Source organism: Drosophila persimilis, unplaced genomic scaffold, assembly GCF_003286085.1.
Source record: "Drosophila persimilis strain 14011-0111.01,24,50 unplaced genomic scaffold, DperRS2 tig00000829-arrow-arrow-pilon, whole genome shotgun sequence".
Lineage (NCBI taxonomy): Eukaryota > Metazoa > Arthropoda > Insecta > Diptera > Drosophilidae > Drosophila > Drosophila persimilis.
The window spans coordinates 726617-752100 of record NW_020825359.1 but is presented as its reverse complement, the minus strand read 5'-3'; the positions used below and the strand labels follow the sequence as shown (position 1 = coordinate 752100).

The following is a 25484-nucleotide window of genomic DNA, read 5'->3' as shown; positions in this document are numbered from 1 at the left end:
GTTTATCTGTTGGTTTCTCTCTCTCTCCATCTCTCTTTTTATGCATGCATATAGATTTTTATATAAGTATACATATATATTTTTTGTTTTGTTTTAAAGTCATACATTTAAAAGCAAATTCAAACTTTTGGAATCCGTTTTTGTTTCATTTTCATTTTTTGGTAACTTTAAAAGTTGTTTCGTTAATTGAGTTGCGAAATGAATTTTTGATTGATTTGATTAATAACTCCATATATGTATATATGTATATATATATATATATATCTCTGTCTCTGTCTCTCTGGGCGGGTTTCCGTTTCCCCAGCCCGAAATGTATATCCCTTTTATAGCTTTTAGTTACCCGTTCCGCTCCAACACACCACATTTAAAAATGGAAGTTTTGAGCTTTCCTGGGTTGGCTTTGCACAGACTGTGCCGATACAGTTAAGTGCATATACTTTATACATATATATATATATAGCTGCATGCGATATACATATGCATAGTGTATTGCATAAATCTGCTTGAGTTGGCTTTGTTCTTTGTAGCTTGTTTTCTTGGTGTGTTGTTGCTTGTGGATTGCATCGTTTCGTAATCGTAGTCATAGTCTATATATAATCGCGTTCTCTTGGTTTCCAAAAAATTCGTTGTGTGCTGCTCTTATGTAAACAGATATATCTCAAAAGAATAATGAAAGCCCGATCTGTTTCGTCTGTTTGATGTTTGCGGTTTTTGGCTGATTGATGGATCGCTTTGGTGTTTTCCTTCGGTGCAACTCATGGGAGAAGGGGGGAGTGGTGGAGTGGTTGATTGGTTGATTGGTTGCTTGGTTCGTGGTGATTCATTTAAGATGTAAGATTGGTGGGGAGTTTCTTCATAGAGCTTCATATAATTCAGCTACAGTTATCGATATTCTGGATATTTAGTTCTCTATCTGTATCCGCTATTTTGTATATATAATATAGTTAACATGTATATTTAACTGATCTGATCTGGTTACTTTATATATATGTATATAGATTACATGTGTAATCATCATATGTATATATATATATTGTATATATATATATATATATATATATATATATGTATTGTATATATAGACAGCGAATAGCGAACGTTATTATTGCTCAGACCCATCCATAATAGTTTCAGCTGATTCCTCTGCTTTTGCTTCTGCTCCAGGTCCACATTCTCCTACACATCCACATCCGCATACGCATCCTCAGCCTGATCTCCCATCTCCTGTTGTTGCTGCTCCTCCACGGCCATTGCATTATTTTGTATTTGTATATTTTGTTTTTTATATAATATAACATATATATTCCGTATATATATAGTTGGTGTTTTGTAGTTGCTGCATTCTACTGCATCTTTCCTGTTGTTTTGTTTTCTTTTGTTTTTAGTAGTTTTGGGGCCGACGTCCGCGTGGCTTGATCTTCTCCGATATCTGCCACATCTCCTCCTCGCCCATAAAGTCCTTGAAGTTTTCAAAGAACCGTATGACCCGTTCGTTGCGTCGAAACGGATAAGCACTGCGAGGGACCAAGGACAAGGGGAGAAAAGTTAGCTAGATATGGGGTTTGGTGCTTGGAAGCGGCCACTTACCACTTCTTGAAACGCTTCATGTTCACAATGATGTTGTACTGCTGCCAGCGTTTGGAGAAGTTGATGACGCCCTTGGACAGATAGTCCTGGTTGCCCACATGCACAAACGTCAGATCCTGCAGGACCAGACCGCTAAAAAGAAACACAAACATGAGCACATTTGCTGCTGGAAAGCAGAAAGATTAGGGGGACTCACATATAGGGTATGCAGGGCGGATTGGTTTCGGCCAGGGCCTGGCGGTAGGCCCGAAAACTGGAACTGGAATCGATGAGGGCACAAAAGGATCGCACCTCCTCGGTGATGCTCTTCTGCCACTCCAACCTGCCACATAAATTCGGTTATACTCGTAAATGATGGATAAACGATTGATTTACCTTCGAATGGGGCCCGAATCGAGGGCCGAGAGCAGCGCCAGATACGAATTATAGTTATTCATCTTACGCAGATGCTTCATGATTTTAATGAACTTATTCACATGCTTCTCCCGCTCCTTGGCGTCGTGCAGTCGCAGGATCTTGGAGCGTGCCCAGTAGGACATCTTGTTAAAGTGCTCGGTGAACTTGTTGAGATTGGGCGACTTCTCCTCGCACTGATCTTTGGCAAATAGTAATACTTCGGGTATCTCGATCTTCTGGAACAGCTCCGCATCCAGCAGCGTCATCTGTTCGGCAATGTCCAAAGACTTGAGGTCCAGCAAACTGGGTTGATTGCTGCTGCCACTGCTCATGCTGCTGCTGCTATTCCCGGACAGACCGCCAACACCACCACCACCGCCGCCGCCAGCGGCTCCGCTGCTGGTAATCGTTCCGCCCAGCTCCAGTTCGCTGACAAAGCCATATACCTTCGGCTCCTTGTAGAGCGTCACCTTCTCCACGAACTTGTTGCGCAGCAACTTGGCCAGATATAGCTGTCCGGAGCAGACCAGCTGGTAGACAAACTCAACCAGCAGACTAAGCAGTTGGCTGGTGAGGTCCGTAGATCTGCAATGGATTGTTGGTGAACACCAGACGCAAATTGCGGCACTGCGCCACTGTGGCACTCCGATACTCACGTTAAATCATTGACAACCCGCACCAGCAGCGAGAAGGTCTCCTTGGCGGCCTTCTGCTTGTTATCCTGCACCTGGCAGAAGAAGTATGTGTAGCGATGGGTGAGCTTCTCGATCACATCGATTGGCTGGATGAAGGTGCGGAAGGTGGTGATGAACGCCTCGCTGAATGCTGCACGTGTGGAATGGACAGAGACAGAATGACAGACACAAGATGAGTGGGGGGGAGTTCGATGGTTACGAGGGTGCTTGACATGCTTCCGCTTGGCTTGCTGTGGATGTGGATGCCTACCATTGTCGGCGACCTTCTGGACACGGCTCGCGTGCACAATGAGCGCGTCAATGTAGCCGCCCTTGACCTCTGGCCCGTCCTCCTCCTTCTTTTTGAGTATTAGATAGCGCGTTATATTAACCTCCTCCAGCATATTGATCAGCGTCTCCACCTCGCCAGCGTCCTGCTGCTGCTGTCTGTCGCTACCATCAGACTGGCGTTGATGCCGCTGCTGTTCCTGCTGCTTCTCAGCCTCGTACTCTGGGGCGACTCTCGACTCTTGGTCTTCATCGATCAGCTTGGGCGTGCTAATGGGCTGCTGCTGCTGCTGATCAGTGTCCGCTAATGTTTGCGCTGCCACCGGCTCATCCGGCAGCTGATGCGAGTGGCAATAGAAGGTCTGACCCTCGCCTTCGCCCTCTCCATCGCCGTCGCCAGAACTGACATTCACATTCTCATTGTTGTCGAGGACCAGGGAATCGTTATGCTCTTCACAAACAGTGGCCATACGACTGTCTGGCCGCCCGCTGCCGCCACCACCGCATCCTCCGCTCGACCCATTCTCGCCCAGAGTCGGCTTTGGACTGGGCGGCGGTGTTGTGACAATTATCGGCTGCAAAGAGGGCGTCGGCTTGCGCTGCTTGTAGTTCTTTGGCGGCAGGGCTGGTGGTGTCTCCAGCTCGGGCGACAGCTCCTTGCTCATCGGCATAATGCTGCAAAGGAATGAAGAAATAAAGAGTCGGTAAAGACATAGTCACTCAGTGGGGGAAGGAAATGCTTAACTCACTTCATTGTCTGGCTATGGGAGATATTCCGGCTGATGTTGTACGCATGCATCGTGTGTCGGTGCTGCTCGATGGGGCGGGTCGGGGCCGAGCAGACCTCCATGTAGGCCAGAACTGTGTGTGCGGTACGGATGGTAGGTGGAAGGAAACGGAATTAGTGTTGAGCAGTGCTGGAAAATACCATCTCAAAAGTCGAACCAACAAAGCCGATCGATCCCTGACGCTAGATACACAAGGAAATCTATCTCCCTTCGAAGGGCTCTATAAGTCTATAAGATCATAAACGAGAGAACATTCGAATACATCTAAAAGGGGGTGGGTGTCTGTGTCTATGTACATCTAAAAACATCAAGGGATCGCAACATCACAACAAACAATAAAACCATTGAAACACATAGCACAGCAGCACAGAACATTTGGAAGGAAGCACAAAACGGTGGGGGATACAGAGGATTAGGCAAAACGAAACGAAAGCAAAAATGAAACAGAAACTGAAACAGGACCAATACGAAACAAACGGAATTGAAACCAAAATCATCATCCACAGCGGCAGCAGCAGTGGCAGCAGTGTTGATCAACAGTTGCAGTGTTGGGCAAAAGCATCAGTGTTGAGTAACAGCAGCACAATCACAATATCACAATCAGCCGAATAGCAAGAAGCCAGCAACGAACTCGAAATGCTCTTTGCGAGTTCCTTTCACTTTTTAGGTCAAGTTATTCTTAAGCTTGGACTACGGCTACCTAAACAACATTATATCGACCACTAATTTCCTTCCTGTTGGGAAAATACCAATACCAGCATCCAACGACCGTAAGGAGTATTAGTATTTGCAATTTTGAGGGATCCATAGCTCTTTTATTTCAGTTTAGCTATCGATTTTCCTAGATCATTAGTCCTACGCTCGATCCGCGCGTAACATGCTTCATCTTGGCTGTCGCTGGGGCCACTTGATTCGGAAAATCTCCACATTTGTTTTCATATCCTTTCAACAGTAACATTGGAACCAATGAAAAGAGCATCGCGAGCTATCGAGGCTGCCGAAGCGATTTTTTGTTTTAGTTTGGATTTTGTTTTTGTTCATTTCTCGATTTGTTTTTTGGGGTTTTTTGTTTTGGTTTTTTGTGTTTTGGTCCTCTAATAGCACACACAGACTTACCCGAGAATGCCACACTTTGAAACACTAGATGTTGGTTGGAACGATAATTTAGATGGGTTAGACTCTTACGTACAACAATTTGGCAAATTTTCGTATCGTTTGCCTTTCGTTTTGCGGCTACGTTAGCGCTAACGGGTTTACGTTTAAATGTGCTATAAATAAAGGTGGGTCTTGAAAACCAAAAAGCAAACCTCTCAACTCTCAACCACGGCCTTTTTTGTTTGTTTTGTTTTCTTTGATACATGTTCTGTGACTGATTGATTGATTGATTGACTGAATGACTGATAGTTGTTTATTGTATGCGGTTTTGATTTGTTGCCCTTGATGTGGGTGTATGATTTGTATGATTGGGGGCATGATCGATATTCAATCTGATTTTCGATACCAGTTCGATAATCGTTCGGATCGATTTCTTGTTCGATTTCATCCGAGTGAGGGACTTCTTTTTGTGAAATAAATTAATTATTGATCGATAATTACTTTGATGAGAATTTAAATATCGATAATTTGGATAATATCAATCTTATCAATTACCAATTATCGATGCACTCCGCTCGATAAATGATCGATATCTCATCCGATTGCCAATATCATTTCGATAATTTCTTGCGCGTTGTTTCCAATACTCCATTTGAGGGATTTCTGTTCGTGGAATTCAAATTGAATACGATTCATTTTCTGTCTGGCTAGTTATCGATCGATAATTACTCTGATGATAATTTAAATATCGATAATTTCGTTAATATCAATCTCATCATTTACCAATTGAATAAACCTAATCAATAATTGCTTCGATGAACTGAGCTCTATAAATGATCGATATCTCATCCGATTTCCAATACGATTTCGAGTTATCGATCGATAACTGCTTTGATGGTAATATAAATATCGATGATTTTTGTTTTCTTGGCGATATACGAGTATGGGCGTGTGTGTATGACCCACAAAAACCCACGAAAAAAGACGAAACGAAACAAAAATTGCAAAATAAAAACTTTAAAAATGTTGCAGTTCAATGAAATTTCCCCCTGCCCCTCCCCCGGGATGATGCTGATGACGATGAACCGTTAGACACACACACGTTACAGCAATAACGGTATTACTCTTACCACTCGGCAAAGCCTATGGGACGGCATTTACCCAGCGGTCAGGTCAGCCAAAGTTCATGCACACACACAAAAAACCCACACACACACACACACACACACAAAGAGATGCAGAACCAAAGAAAAAGGAAAAGAAGAGGAAAACAATACTGATAAATAATCGAATGGTACAATAAATGGAGAGTGTGCAATCGATTTGGGCAATCGATACTTACTGTGCTTCTTCTTTATGGGCAACGGCGGCGGCTCCTCGAGATGCCTCTGATCGAAGGCGCTGCAACTGCCAGCCAAATGGTGGGGGGCACTGCGCGGCGGCTCGATCAGGCTATGGTGCTTCGAATGCCACTGGTGCAGCTGTTGCTGGTGGTGATGGTGCGGCGACAGTTGCCTCAGCTCTGCCACCTCTGCGGCACTGCTGCTGCTGCTGCTGGCTGCGCCCTGGCTCCAGTCCAGCTCGTCGAGGGCGCTCGATTCGTGACGCGTCAGCGTGCGCTGGTGCGTTGTTGTCGACGTTGCCGTTGACGTTGACGTTGACGTCGCCGTCGCCGTCACTACCGGTGTTGTCAGCTTGGGCGGCAGGGCGGGTGCTGCAGCCTCCGTTGTGGCCGCCTGCTCCTGCTGATCGCTGCTGCTGTAGCTGCTCATGGTGGTGGTGGTCATGCTGCTGCTGCAGCTGCTGGAGATGTGCTGCTGCTGCTGCGACCGGTGACTGCTGTGGCTGACCGACTGGCTGATCTGCTGGTACTCGCTGCTGGCCGCACTCGCTGTCGCCGACGCTGACTCGCTGATACTGATCGCAATCTCCGAATTGCTACTCGACGATTTGGCCGACGATTGCACGCTGTAGTCCGAGGAGCGCTTGGAGACGCTCTGCGTGGATGTGCGGAACGACTTCATCGACACGAAACCTGCCGCAGAAGAGTGGACGAAAGAGAGAGGGAATAGAGTTAGGAAGTTGAGTGCAAAAAAACTAAGCAGCAACAGCAAAAGTCAAGAAAAAGGTAAAGCAAATGCGTAAAAAAACAGTTTGAGCAAAATAGGAAGCAGCGAAAGGAACGCTGCGAAATCCCGATATCGAGATAAACTCGTCATAAAGTGATTTGGATATTTGATAATTCTTTGACTCTATTGAAGAGTACCATCGAATTTCACGAATTAGATAACGTATCTATTAAATCGAAGGATTTGTCATGGGATGGCATTGCATTGCATAGCTCTGGAAGGTCATTAAAGCATAAACAGCAAACGAATGAACAGAAAACATTGCAGTTGCAGTATCTCTAATAAACAAGACAAGACAACAAGTAGGATAAATAATAATATGCAGACAGATACAGATTCAGATACAGATTACGAGATATGTGTGTATATTTCTAAGAGATACAGAAGAGAGGAAAGCGACAGCAGAAGCAGCAGTAGTAGGGGCTCTAGAAAGCTAAAGAGATGGTGGCAGTACCCGATTCGTTCGAATGACGATTGTTGGTGAGGGCTGCCGTCGCAGTGCGCAGCTCCGTGTTAGTTTCCCCTCCACCTCCTGCACCTGCACCTGCTCCACTTGCGCCTGGGCCTGGGCCTGGGACTCCTGTTCCTGGGAGCAGTGTCTGCGCATTGGATGGTGCCTGGGCCATGACCATTTCCTGTGCAGCAGCGCTTGCGGACCCGGCGGCTTCTGTATGTGGGATATGTGGGATGTGGTTAAGGGGCGGGGTGGGGTTGTTGGGAGGTTGACAGGAGAGAGTGAGAGAGAGAGAGAGAGAGGAGGAGATGCCGCCACTTGAGTTGAGCAGAATGTGGATATGGATCGAGGGATCATTGATGGGATCCAATACTCACTGTAGCTAATCAACTTGTCCGCATCCTCCTCCATCAGCTTCAATGTCTGCTTCAGTTGCTGTTGCTGCTGCTGCGGATCCTCCTCCTCGCGCGAGTGATTCAGAGCCGAGTCAAAGGAGCACTGGCTATTCTCATCCGGGGAACGGGAACGCACCGATAATCTAAGGGTTGGAGTCCAACAATCAATCAACCATCAACGGTCTGGTCTGACTTCGAGCCACTTACCGATCCACACCGTAGTTCAGCAGCGAGATGTTGGAGCTGCAGTCCAGGTCCGAGTTGAGGCTGATGTTGTGCGACTGCGCATAGGGCAGCGGACTGGCCTGGTTAGAGGTGGACGTCGATGAGGAGGAGCCACCGGGAGGCGCCTGCGGCTGACTGCGTCGCTTGGGTGGCAGCGGTGGGGGATTGCTTGCCCGATTCGGTAGCGGCGGCTTTGGCGGCGGACTCGTGTCGCGCAGTATGCTCTCGGTGCTGTGCGATCCCCGCATGGGGTTCACATTCCGATGCTCCAGGATAGCCCGCTCCTTCGGCGACAGGGCAATGTCTGGCAGGGAGGTGCGCTGGCCAACGGCCGCGTTCTCGACAGCGGAGATCCGCATGCTGGCCACGCCCGTGATCCCGGTGCCGGGCACACCACCAACCGGTAGTATGCCGCCGCTGCCTACGCCGCCTGCATTCGTGCTGGATGCTGTGACCGCACCCATAATCTCGGCTGCGGCCCCAATGCCGCCCAGGCCGGAGGAGCCGCTGTAGCGAAAGGCGCACTGATCCTGCTCCTTTAGTTTACCCTGGGCCAGGGTTACGAGATTCTAGAGGGAATGAACGAATAAACAGGAGGATTTGCATTAGAAACGGATGCGATGTTCGAGTCATTGAAAGCTCTTTTGGTGTACATTTTCCCCTTGATGTCTATGAATTTCGTGATCAGACACACATTCGTTTTAGACACCACTCGCCTTTGAGGGATTTCGGGGCCTTACGTTTGGTTTTGTTTCATTCGAACGTAAAATAGCCATTCATGTGAATACGTGGTGGCATGTATTAACTCGAAAACTATTAGTCGAAAACTAGAAAATATTCAAAGGATTCGAATTGATCATTTTCATCACGATAATTGCCATTCACGTGTGAACGCCGAAAATAACTGGCATAAAATACTCATATTCGAAACCTAAAACTATTCCACTCGTTCGATTCGACAATCTTCATTTCGAAAATTGCGATTCACGTGTGCACGTCGAATATAACTAACTGTGGCATGAAAACTTGCAAGGATTCGGTTTGATAATGATCGAAATAAAAATCAATTATACCACTCACCCTCACTGCGTCCTCGAGTAGATCGATAACTTCGCGCACATTATCGTTGCTTAGGGAGGGGCACTCGCCGCTCTCGTCGGAGAGCATTACCTCGTCGCAGAGTTTGATGAGTTTCCCCAGGGATTGGTAGACCTGCTGCGTGGCCGAGCTCATGATGGCACTGTTCTCATTCAGTGGGGTATACGTTTGGATAACTGCGGAAACACAGAGGGATGTCAGGGGATGTCCTGCTGGTTGGGGAGTGTGACACCTACCGGAATACATGCTGGCAATGGTCTCCAGGATGACCGTGCCATTGCCGGGCAGCACCTCGAGCTTCTTCTTCAGAATAACGTCCCGAAAGTGCTTGAGGGCATTCGATATATCCTTGACGTGCGTCTCCAGAGTCTGTGTGGAGCGCTGCACCTCCTCGTTCGAAGGCGGCGGCTTGACACCGGCGCCATGCTTCGTACGCGGACTGTGCGGCGAGTGGGAGCGACCCAGCGTGTTGTTGGTGGTCCGCATCAGGGATATCTTTTCGATCAGGTCGTCTTTAAAGGAGCGTGCGCGTCGTGCCAGCTTCGTTCCCTTGAGGCTGTTCTTATGCCCCGAAGATCCGCTCGGATTGCCGTGAACGGCGCTCGGCGGTGCCGGTGGCACTCCGCCTCCGGCCCTCCCTCCGCCCTGGTACTGGTGCGTCGGCGGCGGCGGTGTGCATGCGACAGGAACTGAGGAGGCACTCGCGTAGCTGCCGCTGTTGATGCTGTTGTTGCTGCTGCTGCTGCACCCACCACCGATGGCACCTCCGCCCGGCGTGTTCGGAGAGCTAATGCTGCCGTCTGCAATGAAGGAAGCAAGCAAAATAATAATAAACAAATGGTTCGGGTCGAGAGAATGCGACTAAAGTGATTGATTTCCCCTGAGAAACAAGTAAGTCCCGTCTAACATTAGATACACAAATGTTTCCATAAGCGAACGGACTTGCACTGCTTAAAGACGGCGGGGAAGCAACAGAAAGGATTTTGCTTTTGCACCGAGATACCATTCAAGGAAATTGTTTTTCTCCACAACTGATTCAAATCATACTGTTTTCATTTTTGTTCACAGTCTCCCCCCTCCATTCACTTGACTTCAAAGTTGGAGAACACCCCATCATCCCACTGGCTCTGGCTCCAGCTCCGGCCTCGAGGCTCTCTCTTGATTATGTTTTAGTTAACTTCGAAGAGTGCGTCCCCCCCGCCGATCTACTCCTGAAGGACGACCTGCACTTTTTCATGCCTTCACTTACGTTCGCCCGCCACAGCGTTAGGGATACTGTCCTGGGACATGGGCATCACTGGCATCGACAGCGATGCTGCCAGACGGGGCATCTTTTTGTGCCTGCAACGGCGCTGGAATTTGATGTTGTGTAGTGTGTGGCCGCTATTGTTGTTGTTATCTCGCGGCATCCATGATGCCCGCTGATGATCGTTGTCATCATTATCGTGATGGTAACTATAATTGTGCTGGTGATGATGAGGATGATGCGGTGTCTGCTTGAGCGTGTACGAGTAGAAATGCCAGCGATCGGCGAGCGCACAATCGCTCAAAAAAGATTCATCAAACTGTGGCATTGCATAACCGCAATAATAATAACAAAACAGCAACAAAAAAAAAACCAACACTAAGCCGCACTGGACAACACTGAAACACAGCCGCTAATCAGCAACTAATCAACACTGAGAGAAACGGAATAAATTTCGTATGAACTTTTACGAATCCAGCGCCAATTCTATTGCTTTCTTTCATCATATCTTTCTCTTTTGTTTTCCATTCTTTCCATTCACTTTCAAGAGCAATTTTCTGCTCTCGCTCTCTCTCTCTCTCTCTCTCTCTCTCTATCTATTTCGATTGAATTAATCACAAAATAAAAATAAATGATTATAAAATGATTATATTTAGAGTCTAAATCTTGGACGCTGCCGATGTCGCGTCTCGTGCTGCTGTCGACGACTGGAAAGCGCTTTGAACTATGAAAATCCGCAAAAATGGCAAAACGCGCCTCCCCAAACGCGGAGGTGTCCAACGGCCAACGGAGAATCGGCCAACAAGCAGCAACAGCTCTGGGGAGATCGATTGGACGAGCGAGCCGCTAGACCAGCAGCAGCAGCAGCACCAACAACAACAAAACCAGTGTCAAAAAGAGCATCAAATGGTACTTGCACACACACACACGAACACGCACACCCTCCATCGCACTCACTCTCTCTCGTCGTCTAGCCGTGCTCCCTCTCTCTCTCTCTCTCTCGGCCAATATCCATCAAGCAGAAGCAAAAGCAGCGACTCGACTGCGACGGCGACGGCGACTGCGAACAGCATCAGCAAAAACGACAAACGGCAAAAAAAAAAACACACACACACACAAAAAATTCATCCTTCGATGGTATTGCAGCATTCGATACCCCATTATTTTATAGATTTATTATACATACAGGCTTGTTAGATCTCAATTGCTGCAAAGTGGAATTCCACCCGGAGAAAATTCATGCCAATAGATATTCTCCGATAGGGAGGGAGAGTAGCAATTGATATACGAAATTCAAATTAAAAGGGGGTTGCTTTATTGCCAAAAGACTGTAGTTTTTGCTTAAAGATAGCCTTTACAAAACAGAGATTAGATTTCATGCTATCTGGACAGCTGTAAGATAACCATTTAGGTTGCTGATATTAAATACATATTTGCGAAACTTGTTACTAATTTTCTAATTAAGGGTCTATAGCTTCAGGAAAACTAGTTGGTACTAGTACTAGTTCTAGAGTTCCGCACTTGACCGTGCTGGGCACTGATGGGTCCATGGGTCCATGATGGATGTGGACGTGGAGGATCTCCCTCCTGCCGAGCGACTGGAGTTCTACAACCAGCACTGGCAGGGCCCTGCAATGGACCCAGGGATGTCCTCCGCCGCAAAGGAATTTTAAAAATACTTTTGAATACATAGTTCCTTGCTCAACAAAATAATAAACAGATTAAATAGCTCCCAACTCTACCTATTAAATATTTTATATTTATTTTAAAATGTTTTACATGTAGATTAAAATGGGCCCTATATATATATATATGTATTTATTATATATTTTTATATTATATATTTAAGAAGCGAAGTCTTAATTTAATAATGGGTGTGTGTTCTTTAAAATCAGCATACCCTCTCTGGTAGAGGGTATTGCTTGGCGAAACCCAACGGTTTGTCGCCGCTCTCTTGCTCTTGGAGGGGATGCCGATGCCGATGCTGATGCTGCACTTACTCTCCCACTCTCTCTCTCTCTTTCCTCTCTCTCTCTGCATTATCAATCAGCTGTGGGACGACACCTGGATGAGCTTTATGGCGCGAGGGAGACTGCTGCTGATTAGGGGGGTGAGGTGATGGCTGGTGGCTGGTGGCTTGTGGCCTTTGGGCGGATTTCTTCAATTTGCAAGTGCCGCTCGTGACTTGCCTTGGAAATGAGCACAAAATCGAAGGCTTCGCAAAAACAAAAACAAAAAACAAAACCAAAAAAACCGTATAGACAGCCCCTATACACAATACATCATAATTTCGTTTAAAAGAAAAGCTAGAAATACCGAAAAGTGCCTCTCACTCAGGGTCAAGGTTAGTGGTGGAAACCCGTAACAGATGTCCTTGGAATTGCGGCTAAGGCCAGGGCTTTACATCCGACCCCCATGAAGGTTAAGGGTTGTTTCGGGATCGATTGCATTTGCTTATCGTGGGGCCTATCGGCGCTCGGCAATCGAATAGGCGGCAGGCGGCAGGCGGATTCCCCCTATTCAGATATGGCTCGAATCGAGTTGACATTTCCTGCTTGAAAGCCATACACATATTTATATAGGTACGCATGTCGTCTGTCTGGTGGCGGGCCAACACTTTTGGTTCTGATGATAATTTCCGGAATTGAATATTGATTATTCCCCTGTGCCTGAATAAATACCGCTCTACATTTCAGGGATTACAGAAATATTTCCCTAGGCATACACTTAATGCAGATCCGAGAATGCCTGAAGGCACATTCACCCAATTAATTTTTGGCACACGACAAGAAGTGGGGAAACGAGAAATCAGAAATCAGAAATCCAAAATCCGAAATGAGCCAAACACGAACCCGATATGCCACAGCCACTGGCACTGCCACTGCCACTGGCACTTCGGCATCGCTGCAATCGAGTCTCGAGTCGAGGAAATTGGATCAGGCAACGGAGAGCGGGTTGGACAAGTCGAACGAGAGGTGATTTCAATTCTGGTTCTGGCCAAAAAGAAAATATATGTACATATATACATACATATGTATGTATGTATGAAACACAACAAATTAATAGATAAAAGAATGCAGAAACTCCTAGTTTTTCGAATGGCTAAGTTTTGGATACCCTTTAAACCAAATCAAATTCAATTAATGTTCAATTTTCTTCTTTTCATTCTTTTGCTTTTGGGATATTTTTCATTGCAGATACATATGATATATAGAGAACAAAATTTGAGGTCTGATTAGAAATATGTAAATGTATGGATATGGATCGATCAGTCCGATTCCAAAAAAGGATTTTTAGATCCATAAAGAAAACTATATACTTTGAACTACATATGTTGTATAAAACGAGGGGGAACGTTGTGAGTTGCTGCGGACACCGCAACTCTACAGTTATACCCGATACTAAGTCAGTATGGCTCTCCTCCGGCAGACGCCGCTAATATTAAACGACACGACAAAGAGTGCGTGCGAGAGAGACAGAAAATCAGTCTGAGCGTAGCCAGTGCAAATTGATTTGTTCCTTTTGGCTACAAAAATGATCTGATCTGATCCAGATTCAGCAATCTGATAGATATGGTCATTATCTATGATTCTGCGTTTTTAGTTTTCTCGAACGTGCAATATTGTGGATGCAACAGATTTTCGCCCTTTGTGGGGGCGGAAGTGGGCGGGGCGAAGTTTTAAAATATTTTTGTAGCAGGGACATATCACAGAAGTCTGGATCCAAAACATCGTTGCTCTAGCTCTTATAGTCTTTGAGCACTAGGCGCTGAAGGGGACGGACAGACAAACAGACAGGGCTCAATCGACTCGGCTATTGATGCTGATCAAGAATATATATACTTTATGGGGTCGGAAACGATTCCTTCTGGACGTTACACACATCCACTTTAACCACAAATCTAATATACCCCAATACTCATTTTGAGTATCGGGTATAAAAAACTCTCTAGTACGATATAAATACTACCCATTCAGTGTTTTACCAGAATAACCTTGAAAACTCATGTAGGGGTCTCTACTCAGATCAGATGGGGATTGGAATCGATCGATATACCCCTCCTGGTGCCCGCGGCTAGGGTATGCAAAGCCACGATCTGGGCTAGGCGGATTTAAAGCGACTGTCAAATGGGGTAAGGCATGGCATGGCCCAGTCAAATGGTCCACAGAGAAAGGGAGGCAATCGGCGATGACACCAAATTGGTAATTGGCACAACCAACGACGACGACGACGACGACGACGACGACGACGACGGCGACGACGATAATGAAGATCATTCATAATCAACGCTGCTTCATTATTCCCCCCGTATGCAAAGTCCTCTGGGCGGCGCACAGTGCGGCGGCCTTGCCAAAATCATAACTTCCAAAATAAATATCTTTCGAAATTCAGTCAGCACAAGTAGATGTAGAACCTTTACAATAAATTCTCAAATCTAAACTTTGTTGCCGGTGAATATTTGCCCATGTAAAATAATCAATTTGTATTTTTTACATAATAACTTTAGAAGAAAGTTATCTTTCTCCCACTCAAACACTGCATTTTTCCGCCTCTTTACGGCTGCGGCCACACTGTGCGGCGGCGGCGACGCTGTCTCTCACTCTCTCTCTCAAAAACTTGACCAACATTTGTCTACCTCGCTCCCGCTCTCTGTCTCTCTTGATATTGCTTTTCCTGCTCTTTCCAAAGGAGAGTAAAGCTTCAACCTGTTTGCCGAAAGAGAGAGACAGCGAGATCGTAGGCACCGCAAGAGTGCAAGCTTTTGAGAGAGAGAGAGAAAGGCATGGCAAGGGAACAAGCACATTGTACTTATGTAAAGGTGAGGCTTGTTTACAACAGTCACAAGCCCTTCCAATGGGTATCTCTTTGTGATAACTGTTCGTTAAGAGAGAGAGAGAGAGCGGCAGCTTAAAGACAGAGCATAAGACCAAGAGAGAGTGAATTGAAGCATTTACGAAATCATGGCGAAATGTAAAACGAAAACAAAACAGAAACCACTCAACAGAGAAGCAGGAGCCGAAAACAGCAACACCAAAACGCGCAAAAATGTGAAAATGAAAATGTTGAATGAATGAATGAATGAGCGCTCGCGCAGCAAACACCAAAAGCCACACACATACATACATATGTATGCATTGTGGAATGCTGTGTGTTGATTGCTGCATGGAATGCCATGCTTTCTAACCGCGCCACTCCATGCCACAATCGCGATCGCAATAGTGTATAATTCCTGGGCAGAAGGCGGCGGCAGATGTGCCCCCAACGCGCTCGTACGCGTGCTACACATCTCGGAAAGGAGGGGGCCGGAGGCGGGGGTAAGCAATAAAACAAAGCAGTAAAACGACATGACATAATCTGTTGTCGACGCCAAATAGCAACGAAAGCACACACACACACACACACACACACAACAGCGAGAGAAGAGTGACGATTCATTCACATTTCTGTCATCAACAGAAAGAGTAGAAGTGGAAAAGAGACAGAAAATAGCCAGGGAATGAACACAAGAAATGTGCCACAATTGTGAGATTGCTCATAAAATAATTATTAATTTTAAGAATTCAAAATGTATACTTTTTCAAAATTTGTTTATTTGCTTGATATCCATTCGGCACAAGTACAATGACCTTCTGGATACTTTAATCGCATGTTTTCATGCAGCGAAACGAAATGAAATTGGCACACGCGTATGGAACGAAACATATAGGGCAGAAACGGAAACGGAGGGGAATGCCGAGAATACAACATTTTAAGCTTAACAGAGTTGGATGAACGAAGAGACGGCACATCCTCCAAACATTCAATGGAACGACGAGAACAGAACAAGCTTCTAATATTTGAGGGAACCGAAAAGAACGTCTTTAGTTGCTCTGAGCAATGCCCGGGAATGCTGAGAAACGAAACATGCCGCCCACATTCATGGGAACGAAGAGGGACATCTCGAGGGGAACGAACAGAACGGAACACGGACGGAGACTGTGTGTGTTTGTGTGGGGGAATGACTGACTGTGTCCACCGGTGTGTCCATGCCCTTGCGGCTCGTCGGGCGGAGGAGGGGCGGCGGCGCACGATGACGTCACAGAGCACAGGTGCTGTCATCAGGTAAGTATTTTGACCGCCCTTGGCCTCCCCCCGCTCCCGATTCCCCCGTACAACATTCCACACAAGCACACAATGGATGTGTACATATGTGTGCACTGAATCGTTGAATTATACATCATCATATTTGTATTGTTGCTTATTGCTTATTTAAGCTATTTGGTCGCTGTCGATTACTCACACGAGAATCGTTTGTTCTTCGTTGGGCGTCTCTCTCTCTCTCTCCCTCGCTTTCTCTGTCTGCTTTCGTTTGTTGTTCTTTCACTTTTTTTCTTTTTGTTATTTCACTTTTCCGTCTGCCTTTTCTTTCTCCTTCTTTGTATTGTATTTTCTTTCTCTTTTTCTTTCACCTTTTCTTATGTTTTGCTTTGAATGTTACTTTGCTTTTTTGTTGTTGTTGTTCTCTAACTATCTCTTAAAAATGATTTTCTTCGATTTTCCGGTAAATTTGCACTTTTTTTCAGTCGATCCTCGTTACACTTCCACGTTCCACTGGACGCTAAGCTCGTTCCGCATCTCAATGTTCCGAAGCGTACATTTTTTTGTTATTTTTATTTGGTTCGTTCGTTCCTACAGAGCGGGTTATCCGTACGAAAGAAGTGCTTCCTTCCTTCCGGCCGTGTGTGCGCCCGGCAACGGTTAGATAACTTTTGAGGCAGCAGCTCGTCGTCATAATTAATAATGCGCTACAAACAACAGACAGAAACAGCGACAAAAAAGAGGAGAAACACACAACTCAACTCTTGACGCAGCGCAAACGAAAATGAAACTAAATTTTGGGCATGAGGCATATTTTATGCCTCCTCCTCATCAACGCCTCCTAGCCTCCTAGCCTCCTGACTCCTTCTCCTCCCTCGTCGTGACAGCGACGGCTCTGGAGGAGAAGTGATGTGATGTGAAGTGAAGTGAATAGAAGCCACCAAGTCCAAATAGAATGGGAAGCGATGGGCGATGACGCTGGCGATGGGCGACGATGACGACCATCGTGACTCCCGATGCGTGCGTCTATCTCTGTTTGTGTGGGTGTGTAAGCTTCTACAGAGAAGGAGAGCGAGAGAGAGAGAGAGAGAGAGAGAGATGTGGTGCGTGGGTGTGGGAGTGGTATATACGTCACCCACTACTCTACAACGCCACCAGATGTACGTTCGTACGACCGCAAATGTAGATAACAATGGAGCGGAGGAGCATTGGAGCAGTGCAGAGTTCCCATGATGAAAGGGAATAAATGGGCGGAGGAAATATCACATTAAAGCAAAGTAAACGCTCCAAACGTCTAATTGATCGATAGGTCTATTTATTTTAAACCTCAACCACACATTACGATTCTACGTTCCACAGAGAGGCTCGGGATGAATGCCATGTCCCGCATCGCAATATTCCTAACCCCTTTGGGGAAATCCGTTCGCTTATGGGGAAATTCATACCGCGTACCATATCAATTGTGTATTTATTCGCTTAAGGGTTATTCTTAACTTAATTTATGACTGTGGCAATCACTCTATCCATTTACAGTCCCACTTTTCATTAAGAACACATACAGTGGGAATGGCCCAACAGCTTGATCAATAACTGCTCCCAACTGCTGCGAGATTTATTCCTTGACAGACCAAAGCCGAAGCCGAAGCCGAAGCCGTAGCCGAAGTCGACGCCGAAGCCAACCAGACGCACCAGCGAATGCCCTGAGAATTATCGTCAATAAGAATAACAAAAATAAAGATATTAAAAGTAAATAGTTTCCCTTTTAATGAATTATTTTGTATACATCTTGTACGGCGTATTTACTATGAATTCCATTCGACATTCAACAGATATCTGCTGCTGCACTCTCTTTCACTTTCAGTCCATCCAAACAGAGATAAAAATACCTGCCCAACAAACGAACGAACGAGATATCTTTTGAATCATTCAGGTGGTCGGTCGGTGGGTCGGCTGGGAGGTGGAGGGGCCATAAAATTCCATACAATACGAGGCATAACTGTCCAAAAGACACGCTTCAGATGGTGGCAGGCAGCAACACACTCACAGAGGGAAAGAATGAATGAAAGTTTTGCACCCAAAGTAAACTCTAGTAAACACCACTGTCCGTCCCTATAGAAGAAGGCCCCCCGCCACTCCATCAACCAGCCCACGGCCCACACCAAGGGGCAGAGGCAGTGCCACAGATAGGGTCATGTCCGCAGGGAGATATACATACAGTTATGACATATGAAAATGAAATGAAATCCATAGGAAAGCAAGACTGCAGAATGCGGCAATTGTGTAAGTAAAAAGCACAAAGCGGTTTAAGCCCACAATCGAGGCGACACCACACACTCCCCAATCCACGCACTCTCCATCGGAGCGAGAGAGGGAAAGCGCCACCACGCCATACGTGACCACAGAGGCACAGAGCAACGAGTACGACAATGGCTAGAGGTAGATGCAGAGGTCGAGGTAGCCACCGCACATTCAGTCATTCAGATTTCACTTGGGCGCCACTCAAATATCTCTGCATGACCTGCAAATGTAACAGGAAACACACACTACGGCTCTAACTATCATCCGCAGTACTTGAATATTTTTTCAAACTCTGTTCAACTCTTATAACCTGTACAGATTTCCCATAAACGAACGGAACTGGCATTCACGGGGGAACATCTGATAATGGAACATTTGTTGATGGATCTTTGTAGTTCCACAGATGCTACTCTGTTCTGCTAGCTCTAAAATATACTACTATATAAGCGAACGGAATGGAGAATTGCCATTAACGAGGGAACGTGGAAAACATTTGCTAATGAAAAATCTAGCAATGAAACATTTGCTAATGGAACTTTATACTTTATAGATACTATAGATCTAGATAGTTTATAGATCTTTAAGATAATCGTTCTATCTATGTGTAGAATTACATCACTTGAGAGCGTTTGAGCAGATTTGCCTCATATTTTGTTTCGTATTTAAAAGGAGACGGTTTATCCGAATGAAAATACCCTCGATCGTTGTTTTATTCTTATTACGAAAAAAAAATTCTTAGCCGTCAAATAGTAGACGAAGAGGCAGTTCCCCCACCAACCGAAGATCATAGGTTCCTTCAGATCTATTACGTTGGTGATTGCAAAATCTTCTGCACGAGCATACTGAGTTGGTCAAATGGGTCGAGTCGCAGTGGTAACGTGGAATCGCCCGATACTGTTCTGAAGCGTCGGGGATGGTAAACAATTGTGAACGCGTGTACGAGACTACCCATTGATGTTCTGTCGTGGAGATGAAGGATATATAAAGATGGTCACACTCCAATGACAGGTTGGTTTACAAGTCTTCACTTCAGAAGAAAGACGAATAAGAAGGTACCGATTGATGATGATTCGGCAAGATGTTGATTGTTCCCCGATCGAATAGCTTTTGCGATGGCAGTCCATAAGATTAATCTCGACTTTCCCGATTCTCATTTTACTTAAACTTTAATTTCTGTTCTGTTCTCTTTTTACAGTTTCAACCCGACAGATACAGATACGAGAGAGATGAGATTAATTTTTGTAGAAAAATGCGGGACACAAAACTGATGAAGGGTATCCCATGGTAACCCTTTTTCGGATGCGAGGTAAATGTGTAATTTGCACTTCAATTATGCTTTTCAGGAATGGCTTTCACTCCAATCACACACCCACACAGAGAACAGAACAGGTTGAAGGATACACAGTATCATGGACTGCGTGTGGGAGGGGCAAAGGTTACGGTCGGAAGGAAGCGAAACGATTGCCAATAAAATGGAGCCAATTCCCAGAACTCTTGACATACGACCTTAACCACCCACACCGGCCCCACCCGCCACCACACACAGAGAAAGCATAGGGGAAGCATTGGACATTTGAGTATCCTCGAAAATGGAAATGTCTGTCGTCCATTCATGTCCATTCGTGATAGCCACACAATTGAGTGCATTACTGCTGCTACCTCGAAATCAAGTTTCATATTTTGCGTATTGTTCATTCATTCATTCATTTGAAAGGTACGGACAGACGCAGGACTGTCCTTGCTTCCGATTGTATGGCAAATTGTCTGACAGCCTGCCTGCCTGCCTGCCTGCCTGCCACATCTCCCCCGCTCATCCCGTCATCTTCCCATCAAACGTATTTGACAAAAGCTCGATACTTGAATGCTATTCCGCGTAGAGTGGAGGTCACACAAAAGGTAGAAAGATGAGAGATGGACGGATCGGACATTTAATATTCATTTACATCCGACAGTGGCGACTGGCGACTGGCAACAGGTGACACGACAGAGAGACAGACCGTGTTAGAAAGTGCAGTGAAAGCCAAGGCAAAATTGTTCAATCAACAACAATTAAACAAAACCCTTTTCATGTCCACACACAGCCACACACGACACAATGCCCCACCGTTCCCAATTTACATTTCCATTTAGAGAACGCCAAAGAGAAGGGGAAAAGGATGCCAAAACATAGAGAGAGATCGCAATTAGATTAGATGTCGGAGATGATGATTTGTGCACGTCCATCTCTGGATAGAGCAACCCCAGAAATTCCAACAATCTGGGGTTCACATGTGTAGACATTAGACATAAGGCAGGCCGATTAGATTAGATACGAGTTGGAAGAGAGAGATAAAATGCGAACATGAGAGCTTTTTCCGCAGGCGCATGCTATCCATAGCAGAAACCGGCTTCGTCCCGACCAAGGGATGGCTCTCATCCAACAAGCTCTGACGCTTTTTGACGCCTTTCGCCCGACGGAAACTAAAGATTTGTACAATTATATTCGGAAATGAGTGAAAGCTTCCCTTGCCAACAGTACCAAAAGAAAGCTTTTTTTGCAATAAATGCAGTTCCTTGAATGGGCGAATGGTATGTGGGTGCCGTAAAACCTTATCATAAACAGTCCCATATGTTTGTATATTTCTCTGTTCTTACATAAAAGTATTTCACCGATAATTAAGCTTCAATTTTGGAACAATCGGGAATGAAACGAATTCCAATCAAACATTGCGGATGCCATCGGATCGCATCATCGGATAACACTATGCAACACTACACGAACCAAAACCGACTTTTTCTGATAGATCTGGAGCTTTTTGGGTTTTTTGTTCTGGACAAGGTTTTTTTTCTTTTAATATTTAAAATAGGGCTTGTACCCGTTCGGTACCGCTGACCTCAAAATACAACAGTATTTATAAAAAAAAAAAAAAAATACCAAAATTGTGTATTTGTAATGGTATTTAATGGTAAAATTGTATTTGGGAGGTTACTGAACGGTAAATGGAATTATGCGAGACTTTTAGTCAAATATTTTAAAGCCCCAAATCTATCAGAAAGTCGGTTTGGTTCGTGTTAAAATAATGTATTTTGTTGCCTAGTCTAATTGCATTCCACGATCTACACAGAGCGGGTAGTATCTTATGCTCATTATCCCGCCTTATAACGCCTCAAGGTCATTCTAGAATCTACATTTTTCTTGGCACTATTTTTTCACTAGATATGAACGAACTCTGGTATTTTTGCAGACCCATGAATCGTCGATATTATCTACATATCTACTGAATATTCCAATTATTCCAAAAGTACGCCCCACTTATACATACTCATACTGATGGTTCCTCCTCCTCCATGGATACTCTGATCGCTGGGGGTGGTGGGGGTATTGGGGTTGGATGTATCCATCATAACGGCTTCATCGGCACTCGCTGCCCGATTGAAGGGCCTCGGCCTGCGGTTTTTAAAGCGCAAACGGAGCTCTGTATTGAGAACACGCATTGCGGTAAATTCGGTTCTGGCACTCTTTCCCCGTCTTCTTCCTCTGTGTATCCCTTTGCTCCTCGCAAGCAAAGCAATCGATTGTTGTTGTTATTATTTGTATTTTTATTTTGCAATCGATATGTGGGTCGGGAAATGGGAGCAAACGCTTCAACGATTCTCCCGCTGTTCGGGAATCTGTATCTGTATCGATATCATTGATCTATTGCACACACACACACACGCACACACACACACACACACGCACACACTTGAACAGAAAAACAAAAACAATTGAACAGCACACTCCCTTTTTTGCGGGGGCGGGGAGCCCAGGAAAAGGGAGAGGGTGATCTCCAGAGAGATATTGCTTTTATGATATCACTTTTTGGGGCGGGTCACGAGCGTGCGATTCAAGCGAGGCGGTTCGTTCGGGTTACGGCTGTTCGGTGTGGGGAGCGGAATGGTACGGTACGGTACGGTACGGAGCGGAGCGTACCGCTGATGAGAAAATTTCGCGTGCGACTGAATCAACGAGCGGTCCCCAGACCCCAGACCCCAGCTCCGACTCGTCAAACGGTAAGCGATGAGCGCTTACAGCGCTCTAGCGTGAGCGCCAGCGTCAGGGGGGAAAGGGAGGGAGAGCGGTACAACTTTTACAAATCTAATTGGGCAGAGGGGCAGGGCAGCAGCACCAGCTGGGCCCACCCGATGAGCACATGGTGCATCAAAATAAGGTGTGAGGCATACCCGCTCTTCGAGAGCACCTTCCACCTTACTCTTAATACACGTTGGGACTACCCAACATTTGCACTTTCAAATGAACTTTTGCTCAATGTATACATATGTACATATGTGTGTGTGTGTGTGGAGAGAGCTGCGAAGAGATAGAGAGAGCTTCGGCTGCTCCATTATCTATCAAAAGCGCAGACCGCTTATCAAACCAACGGGCAAAAATGATACAGTCCGCGTGTTTTCTTGTCTAAGATCTAGAATTCACGCAAAAACGAGACAAAGAAATGTACATACAGTGCACAGACAGGCGTTTCCTCTTGTCCAAAAGGGTAAACCAAATAATTTCCTTAATCATTTATCGACCATCCAAACATTGCCGACTACCAGACACCCTTCGATTGGATTTTCTATCGGCTGCAAATGATCTTGTGGGAAATGAAGTGTTCTATTCTTTCGCTGGGATTCCGGATTTTGGATTCCCCGAAAATAAATATGTAGCTATGTTTACAGAACATATATTTATTATTTTTTTAAAGGTGTGTTCTGTGTGCGAAGAACATACAAGAAATTTAACTGTTCACAGGTCATGAATGGATATTGTTATGTTATGTTTGGACAGAAAATTTGATTCAGATCTATGGATCGGCTACCGCATAGAAAATATACATATGTATGTTCATATTTGTTGGAGAATAAATTTAAATATTTCTCAAGCTTTTGGAGAAGACAAAAAACATTTAACCAAAATGAGCCAAAGAACAGCATACCCTTTTGGCCCGTGTGCGAGCAATATGCGAGGTATTATGATGCAACAGGATTAAACCGCTAGGCAACTGTTAAGGTGGAACAAATACATATGCATATGCTATGCACATATGTATATGTATACATAATTGTGGTGTATATCCATCGCACTTGCACCCACACAACTTGCAATGCAGTTGAAAATCATTTTTCACTTTAAATTTGAATTCCACATCCATCTGCTGGAACAGGAGCAGGAGGTGGAGGTCGTGGTGGAGGGGAATGCATTTAGAATGAAAACGGAATGGTGGGTGGAGTGGGGTGGAATAGAATGGAGTGGGCAGGTCAAAAGGAAGTGGAGAGAAATCTCATAGTCGTTGTTGCTTTTGTTGTTGTTCTCCGATTTTCAACACTTCTTGGGAGAGGGAAAGAGGCGGAAGAAGTCTTCCCAGGGGGAGCAGTAGCGGCAGCGACTGCGACTGCGACTGCAGCGTCGATGTTGACGTTGGTGGATGCTAAAAATAGACTTGTTGACAGCTCCCGAAACGCACAGCAGCCGTAGGAGTAGCTGCAGAAAGGGAATATGGATGCATTCTTTGGGATTAGCTTGGACCATACCATCGATGGATTGTACTATGGGGATATAGGGATATTTATCCCATATTCATACCATTTCTGAACGCGCCCATATATATACACACACACAGTCACAGAGTGAAAAGAGAGTGAGAGCGAGCTAAGAAAACAGCAAATCCCTTAAAACCGCCTCTAACCATCCCTCTTCCACCCACACACCCCCACACACACACACACACCATTCAATTGTATTCTTGATTTCATTTAAGGGTATAACAATTGTTTCTATCATTGTCCGGCAAGGGCAGAAGGGTGGTGTGTTGTGGTATGGTCGGGGACTGGGAAGGGTGCCTTATGCGGAGGCGGGGCCTTTAGAAAGACAATTGTACTTACCAATTTTTTGCAGTAAATTCATTTTATCCGATGTGGTATTTTTGGTGTTGTTCTTCCTTTTGCATTGATTAGGTTTGGCCAGGGCCAGGGGCCCGTGCCCGAGCCAGTTCCTCCTCCACTGGAGCTGGGGATTGTGGCTGCAGCTTTAGCCGGAGATGTAGTTGCACTTTTTATGTTACGGCGGAGACGGAGGCTGGATGAGCCTTACCGTTGCCGTGTCCCTTCTTCTTCTGCTTCTCTGCAACCGCCGCACACGAAATTTGTACCCACACAAACACATTCACATGGAGGCACACACACACAGGCACACACGCACTGGCATACGCTTGCTCGCTCTCACTCTCTCGCTGTACCGTAGCCGCGACGCTCTTCTGTTTACGATCCTATCTATATCTGCGTATATAATCAACGTTATCAGAGTGCGAGGGGCCGCACAGATGCCTCCTCGTTGTTTCTCGCGCACAACGTTAACATTGCAATCAAGTTAATTCAATTTGATTTAATCAAAAAAATATACAAAAAAAATAACAATACAGCGCTGAGGAGCTGCTCTGTAGAGTTGCAAGCAGTGTGGCCGCGGATTTATCATTAAAATATGCCGTCCGACCATCAGAAATATACCAAAATATACCGTCTCATTTTAAAAATATATCGTCAATATACAGACGAATTCATGTTCTATTACATGTTCCTCGATTTTGATATTCCGTGGAATATTACTAGCTAGATAGAACATCTTGCCATGCCCACATAATTTTATACGATTGATAAATCAATTTCCTACATAACTAGTTTATTCTAATTACTTGCTTTTATTTTATTTTGACTAAAA

The 25484-nt window shown here is 45.4% G+C and overlaps 1 protein-coding gene across 7 annotated transcripts; it reads right to left on the bottom strand.

Moving 5' to 3' along the window:
• Window positions 1–1283: 1283 nt before the first annotated feature.
• LOC6600013 (guanine nucleotide-releasing factor 2) lies at window positions 1284–24764 on the bottom strand. 7 transcript variants are annotated; one of them, XM_026993339.1, is made up of 15 exons: window positions 10379–10792; window positions 9366–9929; window positions 9112–9305; window positions 8014–8600; window positions 7789–7949; window positions 7412–7624; window positions 6171–6863; window positions 4850–4873; window positions 3695–3806; window positions 2929–3620; window positions 2640–2808; window positions 1963–2568; window positions 1784–1909; window positions 1588–1719; window positions 1284–1514 (listed from the first exon to the last, which is right to left on the bottom strand). In XM_026993339.1, the coding sequence occupies exons 1-15, from the start codon at window positions 10701–10703 to the stop codon at window positions 1382–1384; spliced, it is 4731 nt and encodes a 1576-aa protein (XP_026849140.1). In that variant the 5' UTR covers window positions 10704–10792; the 3' UTR covers window positions 1284–1381. The 7 variants fall into 7 exon arrangements, with proteins under 7 accessions (XP_026849140.1, XP_026849143.1, XP_026849142.1 ...); XM_026993342.1 differs by lacking the exon at window positions 10379–10792 and adding an exon at window positions 24653–24764 and having other exon boundaries at window positions 2640–3620; XM_026993341.1 differs by lacking the exon at window positions 10379–10792 and adding an exon at window positions 22054–22438 and having other exon boundaries at window positions 2640–3620.
• Between the last annotated feature and the right edge of the window lie 720 nt (window positions 24765–25484).